Genomic DNA, 20,931 nt, shown 5'->3' with positions numbered 1-20,931 from the left:
ATGTGTGTTTTATACTAAGCAGAGTTACTGACTGTTCTCTGTGTCTACTGAACATATAAGAAGTAACCAACTCTTATTTGTGTGGTATTGTTTCCTTTTTAGCATTATTATGCAGGCTTTCTTTGTGTGATAGTGATTTTGCATACCACCCTCATACATCAAATTTACTGGATGCTGTGTTTCCAGATTGTCTGTACTTCTTTTTTGAAGTACCAAAGAACATGTGTGAATATGTAAGTAACATTTGTCAGGCTTCTTATTCTCAAATACACTTTTTCTAAAGTGTGTGGATGCAAGGATTTCTCTTACAACTTCTTTAACTGCAAAACAAGGTAGATTTATCCATCTTATTTGAAAACACAAGGATACAAAGACTTAAAATAGTAGTAGGCTGCATACTTTAAAATAGCAGCTGCTCCCATTCTGCTTTTAGTTTGGCTTTGGCAGTGTTCCAGTTGATGTTTTCTGCTGAAAAGTTACTCTGATCAGGCTCATTCAGTCTTTTGTGTTGGTGCAGGTTTTATTTGTGCTTACTTCTTTCTACAACTGTTTAATATTGTCTGAAAGGATCATCCACTCTTCTGTGCAAGTCTAATATGTTTCTTTTTGTGCAATTCTGTGACACTCTGCACTGTGTTGTCTGGAAGCTCTTAGCAGTTTTGTGGGGTTTTTTTCTGTACCACAAAGTAGATATTCAAGAATAAGTGCCGGCATGATTTTGTAAAAATCTTAGCAATCCGGGAGTTTGTTTTTTCGTTTGGTGTTTATGTTTGCTCTGCTGTGCACTGATGTGCAAACATAAGCAGCCTGATGTTTGCAAAGCAAGGCAAACACAGTAAGGCATCGCTAAGAGCTTGAAATTGGTGCTGATGGAGTGAGTGGCCACCCATCAACCTGTCCCTGTGGGTAGTTCCCAAGTCTGCCAGAGAGGAAAAGCGTGAGTTTGGTAGATGGATGTCAGAGAATATGGGATTTCTTACCCAACTGGAGGTTCACTTGCAAAAGATGGCAGAGCTTGAAGAAAGTGATACATTCAAGAGAGAATGAGACAGAATTCACCTCTGCTATGTCCTAATACAGGTTTAGTTATTTCAGATTTTCTCTGTCACCTTGGGATTTTTGAGTAGCTGTGCTGCAACTTTCTGTTCTGTCTCCATTTCTTGTAATTGTTATTTTTTTCCCAGGATTTTGGTTTTGTTTTAAGTAATGTGTTACTTTCAGTATTGTACTCAGGGTTGTGAAACTAGATGGTGGGAGCTAGTAAGAATTTGGCTCCCTGCCCTCCTAAGGATGCAGTTGCATCATCTAGAGGTGTGTGTGCTTGCTCGGTTTTGGTGCTCAGTTCTTTAGTGCTGTACTTCTGTATGTAGGGAATGGGGTGAGGGGTGGTCCTTCAGTTGATTTAGGGTGTGTCACAGCCTGAGTTCTCTACTAAGGGAGAAGGAAGGACTTGGCAGTGATGTGCTGACAGTGATAACGCTGATGCAAAGGTGATAGTTGTTATCTGGGACAAAAATAAGGGATGCTCTGAAATCAACACCTTCCTAAGAGCTGAATTTTTACCTAGAACTGTATATTATCTTTTGTGCTGCCCTTGTAAAGAGAGTGAGAAAGTAGTTGATTGAGTTTCATAGGTTTTTGGAAGACACTTCATGTGATGCTACCTCATCTGATAACTGCTTCCACTTTTTTGTCCAAATGTCTGTGAATTATCTACAAAACCCAGTAAAACAAGTCATGTAGAGAGCAAGTTATTTCTGACCCATTGCTGATTGTTAAAGTCATGTGAAATTTTCTTTAAGTTATCAGAATTGTTCCTTGAGAAGACAGTAAAAACAAACATGGGCTATAAATGTTGTTATCCTGCTGGGCAGGGCTACAATAGAGTCTTTGTTCTTTCCCAGTACTTAATTGTAAACTGGGTCATGAAACTATTGCCTTCTGATTTGAGGAAAGGTAGAAAAAGATGAGCTTTTTAAAGGACCTTCAACTGGCTTGTGGACAGTGTATGTTGTTTGCTTATTTATATTTTTCAAATACAGTTAGACTGAAGTAAATATTTTGTCTGCAGTCAAAATAATAGTTCTTTGGGGTTACCAAAAGGAGTTGGAGATGGTAATTTCCTTCACACAAAACTTAGACTATGCATCTCTTGGGGAAGATGGCTAAATCCAGGAGCTGGATTGCAGCTCAACATTGTGAAGGCATGAGAAATCAGATTTCACTTGTATTTAAAGAATGTTTCAGCAAGTGTTGTGAGCCCAAGGCTCTCTTTCTGCTATTATGCTAGTCTCTGGCATTCAGCTGACTGTGGTCACTGGAAAACCATATTTTCCACAAATACACCTTTTACTTTGGTCAGCTGAGTTGTTCCTTATACCTTAGTTAAGTGTGATGTCCTCTGTTCTTTGGGTTCTTCAGTTCTGCACACTGAGTAGAGCTACAACAGCCAGGTATCCCAGACTTGCTGTGTCAGTATGTTTGTAGTTGTTTAACCATTACCTTCACATCCCCCCTGACACAGGACAAGCCACAACAAAATGTATTGTTAAAATACGTACTATATTGCTAGAACACAGACTATTTACTACATATAAGGGCAGGTGCATGGTGGTAAAAGCATATTCATCTGAATATTCTAGGGGATAACCTGAAATATTTTTCACTGCTGTCTATCTTGAAGCATGGTTTAAAGTAAAAGCAGTATTATTATTAAATTATCCTCATTATTCAATCAAACTCTCCCCAATACTTTATTTGGATTAAAATATTTCCTCCAAGAATTCCTGGGATACATACCTTCTTAACACTGTTAACTTTAACAATAGTTCTAAGGACCTGTTGGTGGTTGTCCCTGCTCCCTGTCACTCCCAATTACATGTGCTCATGACTCTAGGGAATAAGCTGGAAGAGTTCTGTCCAGAAAGCAGAGAGAACTTGTTAATGACTGTCTCAGTGCTTAACTAGCCATGAAAATAAAAGTCAACTTGCTGTAATGCAAACACCCCCTTCTGTCACAGCAGAACTCAGTCTGAAGCATATAAGGAAGTTCGAGGCTTTTTCACATCAAACTGTGTTGTCAATTATGCCTTACAGAAGGTTATAAATGAGAATAATGCATGGGTCTTGAGTCTAGTCAAAACCTAGCAATCAGCAGCAGTAGGGTGATAAAGATTGAGAGAAAATTTACCCTGGGTCAGTTTTTGAAGAAACTTGTAACAGAACAGTAATGGGTGGTGGGTTTGGGTGTTTGGAAGACTGAGCTACTAATTTTGATTTTCGTTATGTTGAGGTGTAGCCTGCTGTCCTGGTTTAGGGCAAATTTGGGAGAAAACCTCTAAAGGGGTTCTTCTAGAAAGCAGATTCAAGCGGCCTCTCCCCTAACTAGTTTGGGAAAACATTTCCATGGAGAAAAGTAGAAAAAAGCCTGTTTATTTAACAGGCAAAATGAACAATACTAAACAACAAACTGTTACTGTTCTGAAGAGATGATAAATTCAGAAAGTCCTCTTTGTGTGCTGGAGCTCAGCTCACTCAGTCTGTTACCAGTCCCTCTGGTAGTGTCCTGGGCCTGGTGGGCCACAGGTGTGAGTGAGCTCCTGGTGTTTTTCTGGGTTCTTCAGTCCACAGCAGGTTTGAACAGTTCCAAGAAAAAGAAAAAACACAGTCCAGGGAACTTCACTGCCTCAGCTAGCCCAAAACTAACTAAAAGCACAGGAGAGCTCTCTCGCTGTCTGTTCTGCAGACAACACAGCCCAGGAGCAGGAATGTGGGGGAGTGAGTGCAGTATCTGAAAACAAACTCCATGCTTCTTCTCTCCCCACCCTTCACTCCCAGAACCAGTCTTAAAGGTGCAAAACTTATTTCTGGGCTAAACAGACAAATGGGGATGCAATTCAGCATCATAAAGTCACCCCAGGACACCTGTGTGAAGGAGGCTACACAGTGGCTGAAAGGTCACTGATAAAGCTTTCAACAAGCAAATGAATGCTTTCAGCTGTTTTTTTCCAAAAGACATGTTTGGCTGTGCTATGCTTATTGATCTGTTGTTTGTAAAAATGTGGGTTGGGGGAGGAGGAATAAAATCAAGGAGAGAAGAGCAATGTTCAAACCTGAAGTGTAAGATTGACACAAAGAACAAATAGCTATGACTAAAATTGAAAACTGGAAGAAGCAGAACTGACTTTATCTCAGGAAGTGGTTTCCAGCACATGTTCAGCTGCTGCCCTGAGTTCCTTATGGTTGTTACTAGCTGTCCTTGCCTGTCCTTGACTTGCTTCCTATGAGCTGCCCATAAGAAATACATAATTTTCTTGATAAGGAAAGTGCAGTGCTTGTATCAAGTGCTAATGCTTCAGGTTAGTTGCTTGATCTACATCTGGATAATAATTAACAGTAAAGATGAAAATTCTCAGGCATCAGTTATTTGAAAGTGCAGCATCAAGCTGCTTGTCATCCTTGACTGATTCGGTTTATTGTGGACTCCCAAGGTTAGAAGTACAGAAGCAAGAGGCAACAAACTAAAACATGTGGGAGCAGGCCCAGATGGGAATGCTGGTGGAAGGTGCAGTGACCTTTTATACAGGCCTGCATCATTATTCTTCACAGCATCAGAGAAGTTGTGCCTTTGTGCTGAAAGTGGATGTAGATTTGATATTTTTGCTGAATGTTATCCTATTGGACAACGCCTGTAGGTCCACTCCTTAACAGTTACTATGCATCGAGATCCCTGCTGGTGTTTTTTTTGTCTCTCACTTGTGTGTTAATTATTCAGCAGATCAAAATCAATCAGGCTCTTCTGTGGATTGTAAAAGTTGTCCAGCTGATCTTGTCCTTTAACTGGAAGATTGCAGTCTTTGGCAATAACATAAATTAACACATTTAAGCACTTTTGTCATAGGCTGTGATGCAGTTGCATCACAATGCAGACTGTCTTAATTATTCTTTACCCCATGTTGCCTGAGGCAGTGACCTCAAAAGCTAAACGAGGCTATGTTTGGCTAGGATGAGAGCAGTCAAACAAATTCAGTGCTACAGGAAGTTTTAGTGATTCAGTAGGTGAGGCAACACCCCTGAGTTAATATTTTCCCAGGGCCCCAGATGGGTATAAGATGCTGCAGTTTGTATGATGAGATGTAAAACCCAGATCCTTGGTTAAAATTTCAGTACAATTCCCAGTAAAAATGAACATGTTAATTCAGGATTCCTGCCCAAGTTCAAATTTTAATGGCTCTGTCCTCTGCACATTTGTAATTTCTGTTTGAGTATAGTCATATGATCTCTTGCTCCCGCCCTAAACTGTTCTTAAGTTGTTGAGAAAGTTTGTGTTCCAGAGGTGCTGACAATGTTTCCAGTTGACAACAGAATGATTTCCAGAAACAATGGTCCATTTTGAGATCTTTTAAAATCAAGGGAATCTTATTTATGTAAGAAATGTCAGGTCAAAACTGAAAATCCTCCAGGATTTCTTTTTTCTTTATGTTTATATGTGCAGAATAGCTTTTTGGCTTGAATACATATATTTGCTACATGGTTGAGTATGCTTACACTTACATATTTTTATTTTCCGTAGGATTCAAGTGCCCTGTATGTTCAAAATTTGTATCTTCTGATGAAATGGATTTACATCTTGTGATGTGTTTGACAAAACCAAGGATAACCTACAATGGTAAGAAAGAAGTAAGCTGATAATTATTTATTCATTTTAAACATTGGTGTGATTATAGTCCCTTACTTACTAAGATATTCTGGTAACTAGTTTGGTGGACTCATAAATTATGTGGTTGTTTTGCTTGTAGTTTGTTTTCTAATTAATTCCTAAGAACTTGGTCTTTGTATACTGCATGCCAATATAATTTGCCCTGTGTCCTGCGAACATAAAATTATTCTTATTTGAATGTGTTTATTCCATTTTTTGACTACTGGTCAGTGTGTGCTTATTGTCCAGTTGAGATATGTGTAGCTTACACCTCCTTTCATCTAATGACATCAAGTAGTGAGGTGGGTCAATTGAGGCTCCTGGGGACTTTATTAAGGACTGTTACTTTTGACATGCTATGCATTTGCACATTATTCAAGAAAATTACATTTTCTGGGAGGAACTAAAGAACTTCTCCTTTTCCACTTGATTCCATATGTGATACTTCATAAAGACTGGGTATATGTTTTTGTTATTTTAATCAAACTGGCCAATATTAAATGAATGACCTGTAGTAGCACTGTTTTTTTTCCCCTACTACTAAGCTCTCCTTCTAGGCAAGCTTTAATGCAAGGCAAACAGGACTTTTGCCACTGAGATCAAACCTTTCTATCACTGTGGCTTAGGCTGATACTCAGTTCTATGGCAAGCACAAAAAAAGGCTTGAGGAAACAAGGAATTAGAAAGTCTTACTGAAATTTTAGTTGCCTGCTTTGGCAGAAAATCTTACAGTGCATCTTCAATGAGATTCTTGTTCACCAGTCATCAGATGTCAGAATAGAATGCAGTTAGAAAGAAATTGTGGACAGGAGAGGGAGCTGGGCTTTTTTTGCAGGTGAACAGCAAGGTGAACAGCAAGAAGCTGAAAGTTGGTGCTCACAAGTTACATCAGGGAAAGATCTGATTCAGTGTTAAGTAGAAATGTGACATAAAGGGGGGTTGGGGCAAGGCACTGGAAAAGGTTGTGCAATCTCCATCCTTGAGCAATTTAGTCTAACTTGGTCATGCTTTGAGTGAGGGGCTGTCACCAGAGATCCCTTCCAACATGGATTATTTACTACATAAATAACCTGTAGTGTCATGGGCTCTTTGACCCTCCAGGTACCTTGCTGTTAGGGTATTCTACACTGGACCATTTTATTGAAACAAGTCTTGAAGAATGGTTGGGCCCATCTTATTTTTTGGATACCATAATGCTGTCCATACTACTGGACCTTAACTGCAAAAATAATTTGAAATCATATGCTTAGAGTTCAGAAGTCCATTTGAAAACACAGTACTTAGGAAAAGTAAATACTTCTTTTTTCTTCCTGGTGTTACCACACATATATTTAAGAAGGTTGACTTCATCTAACAAAGACGGCTTTTTTTCCTCTTTATTTTTCCTTCTTAAATTCAGGTCTGAGCATTTTCCAAGATAAGGTGTGTACTGAGGGATGTTGGACATGGGAGAGAAGAGAAGCACACTAGTCACCCCAGTCAGGACAGGAAAATGCACTTGGGATCAGTTAGGGTGGAGCAGGGGGAGGCAGACTGGCAGAGAACAAGCTCTGGCACTAATCCACCTGATGGGGGGTGCCCAGATTTGACTGAAATCCTTTTCCTCTGCTGCTTCCTACAGGTACATATGAGTGCACTCAGCTGACTAACTTTTGTTTGAGGATATGGCAATTATATAATGTAACCTCTCAGTATTGTTTATGATGTTTGTTTGAATCGCAATGGTGATATATTCTTATTCAGACTCCTTTTTCCATCTTGCATTGTTTCAGCTTACACACGGCTGGTTGGAGTCCCTTTGGGCCATTTTCTTACCTTTGCACAGTTTTTTAAGTCAACAGATGAGCAGAAGTAAAACCTGTGAGTGGCAGCTGAAGCCACTCTGGATAATCTGCAGCATGACAAAAGTGGTTGTGGGCAATGCAATAGGAGTTAACAGCAGCATGTCATCTCTTGCCTTAGGAGTGTGTCTGCTGTACAGTGAGCCTCAGAAACTGATTCTAGGAAATCGTTATGTAAATGTGAAATAAGGAAACTATCAAATTAGGTAAGCTGGCTTGAGAGAGATACTTAGAAGTATGGTCTCATTTTCATGCACTTCAGAGAAGTGTGCATTGATCCTTGTAGCTCCAGTTGGTTAGCTCCTGGAGTCAGGGACTAAAGCTGAAATTATAGCCTGTAGCTGGCTATTTAAATTACTGCAGCATGAAGAAATTGAGGATATGGCTTCTGAGTTGTGCAGTGCTCGGTTGTTCCTTTGTGTTATAGTTGTGGTCCCTTTAATGAGGCTCATGAAAAAAATTAACTAGCAAGTTTGGTAACTTAATGCTGCTATGATTTCAGGCCCAGACCTGCATATGATTGTCTATATGCATGCATTTTTTTCTTGTCTGTTTTGCTGTTTATCATCATGAGATTAGTGATGAATCGGCCTTTTTGCCATAGGCCAAGGGCATCTCAAGTTTGGTTTGAGAGAAGAAAAGATGCTGCTGTCAACTTTTGATACCTGCTTCCAAAATAGAAAGCATCTCTTTATGCTTTACTTTCTCATTGTTATCTTGGCCTCATGCCATATATACTAGAACAAAGCCAAGCAGGCATCATTTGCTTATGTTGGTCACTGATATTTCCCAGTCCTATTATCACTAGAAGGGAAAATATCTTTTTTCTTTTCTTCCTTTTTTTTTTCTCCTCATCTTCTTTTAGCTTTTAGTTTTGTGTTGCAAGGGGTTGAAGGGAGCCTTAGACTTTGCAGGTGCAGAAGTATTTAGAGATTGAGCAGTTGGATTGAACTGTGCTTATGTCTAGTTCTGTTCTAGATGTCTTTCCTCATGGTACTGTAGATATATTAGTTGCTTCTAAGAAACACCAGGGAGCAAATAGTATGTATTTTGTCATTCTGAGAAGACAAACCTTTCTTTTTAAATATGAGTCTGAGGCATACAGTCTCCCCCAGAAAAAGGTTACAAGACTGCTTAGCTGTGATTTCAAGTTTAAATAAATTAATGAGTCCTCCCAGCCAATCTCTAATTGCTTTCTGAGCTACCTTTGTGCATTGCATTTGGCAGTCGAAAGGGTCAGTGAACTGCAAACTCGGGCAGCTGTCTGATTTACATGTGTTTTCTGAAAGAGTGGTCACAAAATTGTCAGTTTTATGCTGGAAGTTGTGCTGATTTTCATATAAATATATCAGTACATTTTATTAGCCTTATTCTTTCAAAATCATGTGACTTGCCTGCAACAGAGATCTCATTGCTGACTGAATTAGGCATTTTAAAAGAGCTCTTTCTTTTTTTCTGTGGAACTTTGTTCCACATTCCTTAAACTACTTGTGGTGCTCACACATGAACCAATATCTAAGCATTTTTATACAAAAGCTGGTTAAATGAATGGTATTGTGCAGAAAACATCATGGTGTTTGGTCATGTTGTCTTTAAAAACCTTTCCTAGCAGTTAGCAAATGCTTGCTGAATTGTTGAGGAGCCAAAGTAGGTCCCATGCACTAGTTAACCACAGGTTGCCAAAAGCCAGTTTTTGAAGAAAGTGGGTTACTTGCTAGTTGACAGACTGCTAAAATATTGTGTAGCCATACCTAATCCTTTGAGCTTCTCCAGAGTGTTAAATGAGGCCTCTTGCACAGTCTTGTTCAAATTCGTCATAGTGACAAGCAGGGAGCCCACTTAGGGACTGCTCTCTGAAAGGTGTTGCTTAAATTGTAGCCCCATGTTTTGGTCAGATACTGGCATTTATGTAAATTTTCTCTGTGCTTTGGAAGCAACTTACCTTAAACTCCTTGCTGATGATTACAGGTGCCTGGTAAAGTTTAGATTTTGAATATAATTATTGTGTTGTTGCAATATTAATACAGCTTTTTTCACTGGAAGATGTTTTATAAAAAATTGAGGAGACACAGGAGAGACTCATGACTTCAGATGCTTTGCAACAAACATACCCAATATCCTCTGATGAAACCCTGCAGTTGGTTCTGAAATAATTCTGGTTTTAATTTGAAATTCTTCTGTTTGTTTCTCAGCACACTTTGTAAGACTCCGTTAGTTTTATTATGATTCAAGGGCCCCTCAGAGGGCAGGGATAGCAGCCTGGCAGCTGGCCAGATGGGGCAGCCAGTGACCCTGGAGGGCTGGGGAGAGCCAGTCAGCTCACTGGGCTGCTTGGCTGGCCTGGCGAGCCGGCCTGTCCTCTTTCAAAAGTTTTGATTGAATTAGCACATTCCTGTGGAATATTTTGGGTTTCATCAAGTCAGCACTTTCTGTTGGAATGGTGTTCTACTGGAAACTTTCTAAGCCGATCTCCTCAAAGCTGCTCGCTCAGGGGTGGTTCTGCTTTGACATCAGTGCTGCTCTTGCTCAGACTACTCTTCATTTAATTCACATGTGGCAGAGGGTCTGACTGTTGGCCAGCATATTTACTCAGGTTCATTTTAAGGGGAAAAGCTTTCACTAGTGTAATTCAGACAGGACCAATGTTGAGACATCCAGTGCATGAACCACTGAAAGTTTTTTCATTACTTGAAGTAAGAACTTTGTAATTTTTCTATTTAAGTTACAATAAGTGATTTTTTTTAGACCTATCATATTAAAAAACAGCTGGAGATCTGACATCACTGATAGCAGGGATTACAGATATGATTTTATATTGAGTTTATCCAATTTCTTTGAAATGGAGAATTACTATGTGGAAAACTGTTATAGACAGAATATGAAAAATGAAGGTATGTGTACCAGAAGGAAAAACAGGAATGGAACTCAATGTGCTCTTCCTCTCTGGCAATGTACTTTGTTTTCTGGGGTGTTTGCATCACCAGGCACAAATAGTGGAATGTTCCCATGCTGTCTAACCAAATTCACAGAATCACAGGATATTCTGAGTTGGAAGGTACACACAGTTAGATCATTGAGTCCAACTCCTAAGTGCATGAACCACACAGGGAAAGAACCCACAACCTTGGTTTTATTAGCACCATGCTCTGACCAACTGAGCTGACCTCAAACTGACTTGGGCCACAACAGTGCAATTGATTCAGATGAACACTGATTTTTGTTTCAAGTTGGTTTGAGATGTTGTGTAAAGTTTTGTCTTGAGAGGAAAGCATTTCTTGCTGGGACTGCCATATGCTGAGGCCTGAATGTGAGCAGAATCTTGAGTTGGAATCTGTGTAAGCAATAATCCTTCTAGAGGAGTTGTCAGCATTGAAATGATGGCCATAACACACATTTTGATCAAGAGCAGAGACTTAAATACTGGCACGAGTCACCTAAAGGATTAAATAAAAATATTTTGGCAACATTCTTTGTGAATGGGGCTGACCTAATTTTTAGGTAAATTAAAGTTACAACCTTTGTTGATTGCTACCTGTTTCAGCGTCTTTGGAACAAGATAATTATGCCAGAACTTGAGTTCATATTGCTCAGTAGAAGGAAAGAAAAACAGTGCACCTTAACCTAATGTTTGAAGCACCAAAATGCATGATTCTGGTAGTCCTGCCCACTGCAGCGACTTGATTTGCTTGGTAACTTCTGGTGCACCAGAGGAGAGTATTCAGCAGGGCTGATGCTCTCAACTCTTTTGACTGATGCACTCAAAACTTTAGGAATGAAAAGGATTATTAACTTCAAGTTAATTTCTCTGCCACAGTTCCTGAGATCATACCTTGAAAGACCTTGCAAAAGGGCATCTTGCCAGTCTGCCTGGAAAAGCTTAAGCCTTCCTCCTTGTCCTCATCCTTTAATAGGACTAGACTTTTAGCAGAGCTGTACAAAATAATGCTAAGGCAGATCAGTTATTTCATTCCACTTTATCCAAGGTGTAAAATTCTCCATAGATTTTTTTTTTATTCTGTAATTTTTAAAGTTTAACAAGATTCCTGACTAAAAGTTTCTAGTTTCTTACTCTGCCCTAGGTGGTTCTGTGCTCTGTCCTCAGGGATGCTGGGGAGGCAGAAGAGCATAGTTTAAAAGGTAGTTTAACAGAACATGTAAAAAGACACTTACTCCTCTGCTTGCAGTTAAAATAGTGGTATTTACTCTTTCTTTTGATCTTGTGTTCTCGTGAACATCCTCCAGAGTATGTAGGAGGTTAATTCAGTTTCCCCAATGCTTTAAAACTGTTTTCTTCAGTAGTTCTTGAAAATATAAAAAACTGTTGAACTTTGAGATTTTTTTTTTAATGTGGTGACAGTAGAACATTGTTATAGTAAATAAAATTTTCATCTCAGACATTTGCACAGATGTTCTTCTGTGAATTAATTTAATACTGGCCCAGGCTTCTCATAACTTGTCTTTCAAATCATTGTTAGATTTGAGGAGGGAAGAGCAATTATGTTTAAAGTAATGTTTGATTAAAATATATTGACTAGTTTGTACTTTCTGCCTTTAAGAATTGTTGATAAGAGCAGACTTTTACTGATGTTCACCAGTGAAGGCCAAAGATAGCTACTTGTCCAAACCAGACTGCCAAGAGGAACAGTGGCAAAGTTAATTTCTTCCTCCCTTTGTTCAATAAAGCTGTGTTTCCTTCCCACCATCCCAAACCTCTCCTTCAACAGTTTTTGGTGCCTCACAGAAGAGCATCACTGCAAAAGCAGCCTGTTACATTTCAAGTTTGTTGGGAAGGGAGGTAGTTCATCTCAAAGAGTAATGCTGATGGATGTCACTAAATAAGACCACACTGTAGTTCAACTTGTGCAACCTGTGCCTGCCTAAAGGGAGGAGGTGGGACCTGCTTCAGTGACCCCATTCCAGCCTCAGTCACTGGATGAACTGGGTTAGTCTCTTACAGTGTGGAGTTGCAGCACTTTTAGAAGGTGCAGTCTCTTATCTTTCCTCCACACCCACAAACTGTCAGCCCTTTGCTATGGAGCCAGAAAAGTAAGCTGTGTGTTTGTATTGGTGTGGCTGTGAAGAAAGCTCATCAAATGGGAACACAGTGTAACTGACAGGGAAGTACTTTGAATGTCTGGAGCAGCAATTCCCAGAACTGCAGACTGCCCCATTTATCTCTGCAAGATATACTCATGGAGATGTAGTGGTGGTGGTTGAAGTATCAATATTGCTTATTGTTTTACTTTGCATGCAAGAGAAATGTGGGATATAGATTTGTAAAGAAGCTATGACAGCTCACTTTCATGGTTCAGGTTGGAGATGCTCAGTCGATCATGCTGGATTTTCTTTCTACTGTAATGAACTAAAGTGGATACGCTTTGATCCTGCTGAGAAGGACACACTGCAGAGATCACACCTATTAATATCTTAAACTTTTCTCTGATTTGTTGTGCATGTGACTTACTCTTCTAACAAATCTTTGGGGAGAAGTATTTTCCGCATACTTTCCCTTCAGCCAGGCCTAAATCTGCTAGACTGAACTTCCTGTGGCAAAGCCATGGCAAAATAGCTTCAATGTCACCTAATACTTAATTCAGTTCTTGAAAGCAGGACAATATTTTTTTTCTCAATACACTGGAATTGCCTTTATTTAAATGCATACCTGTCCCATGGGAATATTTTGGATAAATACAGTAAAGCTTTTGACAGCTATAGAACAAGCCCACTTCTTTCTGGAAGAAACAGAGAAAATGGGATCATTCATGTGCTGAATAGCTCAAGTTATTTCTTTTGCTTCTATGCCACTCCTTAACCCCAGATACCTCCGTTGTCTGGCTGTTGCACTGACAGCGCTGCTGAAGTCAAAGGACAGTTCTTGTGCTGGAAAATGACAGGCACACCTGTGAGCCAGGGCCGCAGGGAAGCTGTGCGGGGACACGGGGAGGGGTCCGCCAGCCGCGCTGCTGTGCGCGCTGCTCCCTTACATAATGGCAGCGCCGGGCTGCCTGCAGCCGGGCTGGGCACAGCTCTGCCCGCCGTGCTGTGCTGATGCCATGCGCTGTGAGCGCGCACCATGTGATGCGGGCAGACGGAGCTACCTTCCATGCCTCGCACTTAATCAGTCTTTAGCTCCGAGAGGTCATTCAGAGGATGTCATAAATCGCGTCTGCAACTGCTGCAGTCTTGTGACTGCTGCGAACTTAGCTCCAGGGGAAATAATGCTCCTAGCTTTGCTGGCTTTCTGTGGTAATTCTGCAGTCTTTAAAGCTGATACCTCTAAAACCTTGAGATTTTACTCATTTGCTAGCAGCAGTCTTTTTTTTTTTTTTTTTTTTTTTTTAGTTTAGCCCTGTGGAGACAAACCTGGAAAATATCCCTTTTCTAATCATAGAAAATGGATTTCATTTGCTGGATTTTGAAATAATACTATTGGAAATCATTAGGTCTTAAAAAATAAATACCCGAGTACATCTCACTGATCTATGTAGGAATTTCATGATATTTCTTTCCCTAAATTTCTCAGTTTTGCATGAACTAATACAGATTATTTGCAGATCAGGACTTTCTCCCACCCCCCCCCCCCCTTTTTTTTTTTCCCTCTAAAGAAGTATGAAAGAATAAGAGCTACTCCTTCTGGCTCAGAAACTGCCCCAAGGGCAGATCAGTTAGAAACTACTGCCTTAAATGTCATTTGTAATTTATTTTTTTTCTTCAGATTAAAATCTTGCTTTAAAACCTGCTGCCCTTTGATTACTTAAATAGTCCTGTGCTTCTGAGCTGCAGACTCAGCCTTTCAATGCACAAAAGAAGTCAGTCCAGCTTTTGTAGGGGATTCCAGTGATAAAACAAGGCAAACTCTTCAGAAACAAGCTGGGTGAGAACACTGCTAGTGTGATAGAGTACTCTCACTTCTAAACTGGGGATTCTTATCACTGCTTACGTAGGGGAAAGATGACCAGCTTCTAGTTTCTAGACTAGAATTTTAACAAAATCCAGTGATTCTAGAACAGGATGTAAAACACCTACTGACATAGGTACAAAATACTAGACTTGCCTATTCTATCCTCCCTGGGGGAACCTCTTTGCTCCCCAAAGTTTGCATAATTTTGTCTCACGTGGCAACAGATTTGCTCAGCTTCAGAAATAATCTCAAATTCTAACACACAGTTGAAACATGAGAAACTTCACTGGTGTTTAGTGCTGAATTATATTAACACTCATGAAACCTTGTTAAAACTTCCTCATAAAAACCTCAACTTCCATTTTAACCCTGCACTACCAGCTTATCTGTAATTTAAAGCCTTATCAGATTTTCATAATTTTGACCATGTTCCTCATGCCCTCCTTCCTTGTGTGTAGTTTAATTAGGTATTATTCATGTGTATTGTTAGGTATTTGATGGCCCCTGTGTAGCTAAGCAAGAATGTAGTATTCACTGTTAATTTTTAGCCCATAAATAATGTTTATTTGTTTGGAATGAAGAGGTGGAGGAAGGAATTGTTTGGTTAACACTTACCTTTTTTTTCTCCCAGTTCCAATCTATGGCTTTATTAGCTGAAATTATGTCATAATGATGTTCAATAGTTTTGGAAACATCTAAATTGAAAAAAACAAGGAGAAAAACAAAACTTTAAATGGCTGTAGAAATACACAGCCAGATTATGGGCATGTAACTTGGAACAAATACCGGAGAAATGTCTTTGGGGATGTTTGGTTTTTTAAACACATCTTCCATATTAACCTTTTTGTGTTATTGTTTGTGAATTATCATGATTACTGAGTACTGTTGGAATTGTGCTTGTTTTTTATTTCACTTAGTCACTTTAAAATTTAAAGGAAGGTCTATTGATGGTTTGGTTTTGGGGGTTTTTGGTTGTTGTTTTGTTTTTGGGTTTTGTTTGGGTTTTTATTTTTTCATCCTCTTGCAATTCAATACCTACATACTCAGTATTTCATTGGGATAGTAATAACCTGTAGGTACCTGTTAGCACCAGAAATACTGTATCTCTATGCTTGCTGCAATAAATTTTAATACTGGCTAATGGGTTAGTGTAGAGTAGAAAAACTGAGATAACTTTGAAAACTCTGACTCAATATCTGATGTTATCAGAACCTTTGCATTCAGACATGTTTTGCATTCCATCTATATCACAAAGATAATTGCGTTTGAAATAGGAATAGCTTGTAAAAAGCAGTCTGTCTGCTGCAAACAGAAAAGACAGACAAGTAAAAATTATGCAGTTATTTATATCCTTGTCCCATGTATGCATGTTAACACCAAAAATTGTGTTAATCTGGAGAAGGCTGATCTGGAGCTTGTTGGGAAAAGTACCTTCTAGGCCTAGCACCTGGCCCTGGGGTTAACAAGCCAGACTTCATGCACACTGGGTTTTGGCACCAGTGTTTCATTGTCTGTTGCTTGGTAATGCATCCTATCTTCCCTAAGAATAGTGTCTTAGTCACACACACCTGCTTTCTCTCCCCCCCTCCTGTTTTACCTTAGGCTTATAGTTTCATCTTTCATGCCATCTCCCTGTGCACTCATTTTGCATCAGATCAAACCAAACTCCTCTGCTTGCAATGAGTCAGTTACTTGGCCAATGTTAAAAGACTGGAAAAAAGATCTGGCAAAACTTATTGTGCTTAGGGCACCTGCAGGAAGCCTGGAATAGGAACCTGAAGAAGGACAAAGTGAGCAAAACATGGAATCAAATCCTTCATCCAACTTCAAAACAAGTCACCATTAAAGTAACCCATATTGCCCAGACTAACAGGATAGATAACTTCATCTGAGCTGCTTCTCTTCATCCCCTCTGTCTGCCTCTGTCGTTCCTGCCCTACCCTTTCCTCCTGTGAAGCTTTCTAATGTGCTTGTTTTATCTGTCATGTGAGAGTTCTCTCGCATTTCATTAGGTCAGTGTGTCCCCATCACACTCAGTTCATTGCAGACCATGAAGAATGAAACATCTTATTTGAAAATCTTTGCAATGCAATTTCTCTGACTTCTGGCTGTAATTTCAGTGATGGTAAATGATTGAAGACTCACCATTTGGAAAACTTTTCTCTGCAATCTTTTACGTCTTCTGTTACATTGGGGATAAAACAAATATAGTCACTTAAAGAAGCTGACAAAGCAAAAGGGATTTCCCAAAAACATCAACATCCTGCACTTGTGAGATCTTATCCAACTTAGATCTTTCCTTCAGCTCGATCAGACAGTCATCTTCTGTTGTTTCCTCTGCCACATCCGTGCTCCACCTTACTGCTAAGTTTTTAAGAACATTGTTGGTGATAGCATCCAGTCTTGATTTGCAAAAGTTGCTCATTTTAACAGACTTACAGCATCTGAGTGAAATATTCCTTCTGACTGTAAAGTTATGGGAAGAGACCTGTTTCTGCACTGTATTTGGAAGGAATTCTTCACCCTTCCCCTGACCACAGTGGTAGCTTTTCTTCATGAAATCATTAACTCAGACACCCAAGTGATTTGCTACCAGAAGAACCTTTTATAGATACATATTCTTGGGGTTATATGCCTTGGTGGAGTTGGGGTTTTTTTGTTGTTGTTTTGGTTAGTTGGTTGAGTGATAGGGGTTTGTTTTGATGTGTTTGGGTTTATGTTTGTTTGGGTTTGGGTTTTGGTGTTTTTTTACCTTTGGTAAAGAAGTGCTATGCAAGGCAAGCTGGAATTCAGGTCTCTCATTTTTCTTGAGTGTACCCTGCATGGTAACCCTGCCTGTTGCTTAAGCAGAAACTGTATGGTTCACCCACCTTTGTACTGGATTTCTGGCCTGCAGTCCCAAGTTTTCAATAGACCTAAGTTGATTTTTCATCTGTCATAGCAGTTTCTTGGTACTGATATAGATTGGTGGGTATGCATAAGCAGCACTTAAATATTTTGCTTTGTTTTACTCCTGAACAAACAAAAATGATAAAAGATCTGCATGTGTGGATCCCACACTTCTATTCTTTCTTGCCTGCTTCTGTAAGTTACTTTCCTCCCAGCTCTATTTTATCTCCAGCTCCCTGGAAGAAAGGATCCTCTCTAAATGCAGCAGACTCTGTCAGCAATACAGTCTGGTTGCCTCTGGCCATTTAATCAACCACTCCTCCTTTTGTAGCATACTTGTGGTGCAAGATCCTTTTTGATGGTAAACTCAGCCTTGGGAAGTGTAAATCATTCTTCCCCCATGGAGCCAAGGAGGATGTATTCCCCAAGTGATCCTTTCTTTACAAGCTGTCTCCTAAGGTATCTTGTTTTGCTGCTGTTTTGTTTCTTGTGGGTTTGCCCCTTTACATGCTGCTTTTAACTCCTGACATTCAAGATTAACACTCGATAACCTGAGAGGTCATGTAATACCGGTGAAAACCCAAGAAAACAGCCTGAAGGCAGCTTCCTTATTCCGTGTGCTGCAGTGAGCAGTTTTGTTTCAGGCAGCATGTGCTAGGGTACACCGTTTGTGGTGGGATTTCACGTGGGGTGCTAGTTTGCTGTGGCTGCATTCAAGAATTTTTCACCCAATCACCTTCTGAGAAGACAAGATTTAAAGTATTGTCTCCCAGAAGCAACGCTTCTGACAAGAGAGGGGTAAGCCTCTGGACAAAATACATCATGCCAAGGATGACACTTGAAGCATTAGGTACCCCTTGGGTCATTCAAAAAACAAATATATGTCAGTTCACTTGAAGTGGGGACTTAGTACAAGATGGGTAAGGCTAGCAAAAAGTCTTTTTACATCATGTTCTGGAGGACAAGACTGTTTATTTGCAGTTCATTTATGAACAGGTGCAGCTCTTTGGCCCATACCTAGAATAAAATTTGGCAATTTAAAGACATAGTACTCACAAGTGTGGTGAATGGAACTTATCTTTTGTAGTCAGTGCAACAGGAGAAAGTTATATAGCTATCTTGAGATTATTTAATGTCCAAAGGCATTGTAAACTGCAAGCAGACTGATTAAACAGACATTGGAAAGACTTAAGCAGAAATTTTAGAGTCAATCAGATAATTGTATTGAGAGCAAATCTTGAATTAGTATGGAAAGGCATAGTCACTAGCAATCTCAAGATGGGAGGACAAGACATTTCATGGCCAGTTGGGCTAACAGAATTTATCTAGTATGAATAACTGTTTCACCCCAACACTTTCTGTCAGCAGTGTAAATATGGACTGTGAAAGCTGGTATACTGATAACAACAGCACAGGAATGGCTGTGGATGTGGATGCTTGGAAGTGAGGAGCTTTATTTCTCTATCTACTTGGCCTTTTTTGCAAAGCATAGCTTTTCACTGGGAGCCCTGAGGCGCAAACTTGACTTTGTCTGCAAGCAAGATACCTTAATTGGACATTGTATCAAACCTGTGTTATTTATACTTGGGATTTAAATTTTGGGTTTTATTCAGAACCATAACTTGTACTGGCACCCTGTATCATAGCTCCAGCTAGGTTTCCCATGTGGTCACTGAAGCTAAATTTCTCTACAGAAGAAGTCAGTTTTCTTCAGTGTGCAAATGCTTCTGCCTTCTGTATTAATTAGCTACCTGGATACAATTCTGTTTAGGTAAACTATGACTACACAACACAGACTTTTTTACTTCTGCTCACTTAAATGTATTTCTATCACTACTGTTTCAGTTTCTACCTTTATCTCACCAGAAGTGTTTTTCTCTACCATAGACCCGATTGTTATCTGTCTGAACAGGAAGCATCTAGCTATTTCTCAGAATTTACTAAGCTCAGAATGCCCCATAAAAATTTAAAGCCAGTTCTTCAAATGTGGGTTAGCTAAGAAACAATGAAACTTCTGTAGCCATCTCCTTCCATCTCAGCCTGATGTTGCTACACAAGTATTGCCACTTAGGCCTAATTCTGCAAATATTTTTCTTGTGTGACTTTCCCTTTGTGTTTTGCAAGCTCCCTCCTCTTTACTTTTGTGTTTTAAGAAGAGGGAGCACCAAAGACTGTAGACAGTGTGTGTGCAGGAAGCCTTTCATGATGGATATCTGTACATAGCTGTCTCAGTCCTGGACCAACACTGAGCAACGTGGGAGGGATGGGGAAAACAAGGATAACACTTGGACTTTGAGTAGGAGATTGTAAAGGGCTGCAGTGTTGCAAGGGCTGAAGAGTGAGATGCTGAAAAAACATCACCACACCCCCCAACCCAGCAGTTCATCAAGCACTTTGTCAGTATTTGATCAAGTGTCACATTTGTTGCAGCTTGTTAGCTTGCTTTGGAGAGGTTTAGTTTTTGAATATTGTGGCTGGGAAGGTATTTGTGGCTTGCTTAAGTTCTAGCTATTGCCGCATGAGTCATGCAGTGCTGTTTGGGGTGACTGTATACACAAAAAGTTACCATCTGTGCTTGTTTGATTAGCACAAGGGTATTGGGTTTTTTTCAGCAGCATAGAAGGGAATTTGGATTTAAGTTATTGACATGCTCAACTTTGTAGTGTTGTGAATCCTGAAAACTGCTTAGCTGTGGTATAAGTTAAAATATTGGATGTTAAATATCTTCCCTTTTAAATTTGATCCAGAGGAGTTGGCTTATACTAGAGCAAAGAGAAATCTTTCTAGTTAGAAACCCACTGCTTCTAAACTACCCTGCTGAGGGTAGTGAATTTCCACTTCTGGCTGTGAAGGCACAATCTTCATAGGTGAACTAAGCTAATGGCTTCAGCTCTGCCTTGCTCAGTCTGCTGACTGACCCTGTAGCTGTGAAAGCTGAGTGTCAAAATAAGCATAAGCAGTGACAACTGAATGATGTTCCTTCTTCTGTTGGGAGCTCTGAGCACTTAAGAATCATCTTTGCTTCAGAGTGTCCTTCTGCCTCAACTTTTGAGCAGCAGTGGATTGCTGACCTGGTCATCCAAGAACGATCCCTAGAGAATGAAGAGTATTCCTCCTGTGGCAGCCAGAATACTAAAAACCAGCTGTAATGTCAAATAAACTGCTGGCTCTCCTAGTGCTTAGGATGGACTGGGAAGGACAGGTTTTGCTTGCAGTCAGTACCAGTTTGCAAAGCTCAGTCACTGAGCTACATGAGAAAAGCACTTCCCGTGCATAATAGTTTTCCTTCCATTCTAGTGTCTACTTCTCCCAAGGACCTTAATCCCATGTAAGAAGGCTGTCCATATTATTTGTATCAGATAGTTTAAAATATTTCTCTCTTCCTCCTTCCTCCAGTGCCTGATTTGCAGCAGAAAATGGAATGAGATGATGGAGGGCAGGAGCAGTGGTAGAAAATCCAGGTCTAGAGAAAACACATTTTAGGGAAAATGAATGTGAAGAGGAGGAAAGCATAGTAAGAAACAGCCAGAAAGAAATGGAGAGGGAGAAAAACAGATGTGACAGAAGCCATAAAGATTTAGTAAATGAAGTCAGTAACATTT

The 20,931-nt window shown here is 39.9% G+C and overlaps 1 protein-coding gene across 2 annotated transcripts in view; it reads left to right on the top strand.

The window, feature by feature from the left end:
• The window catches only part of ZNRF2 (zinc and ring finger 2), a 58,322-nt gene that overhangs the window by 25,197 nt on the left and 12,194 nt on the right, over positions 1–20,931 (top strand). The window contains exon 2 of one of the 2 annotated variants that reach the window (XR_013182110.1): positions 5,573–5,679. Coding sequence is in view for 1 of the 2 variants with exons in the window: in XM_054644177.2 (XP_054500152.1) it covers positions 5,573–5,668 (96 nt within the window). In the remaining variant the exon portion in view is untranslated. The remainder of the gene's footprint in view (positions 1–5,572; positions 5,680–20,931) is intronic. The other variant, XM_054644177.2, reaches the window with a different exon arrangement.

The sequence above is a fragment of the Agelaius phoeniceus genome, chromosome 1 (genome assembly GCF_051311805.1).
Source record: "Agelaius phoeniceus isolate bAgePho1 chromosome 1, bAgePho1.hap1, whole genome shotgun sequence".
NCBI classification, from domain to species: Eukaryota; Metazoa; Chordata; class Aves; order Passeriformes; family Icteridae; genus Agelaius; species Agelaius phoeniceus.
This window is presented reverse-complemented; position numbering and strand designations above follow the sequence as displayed.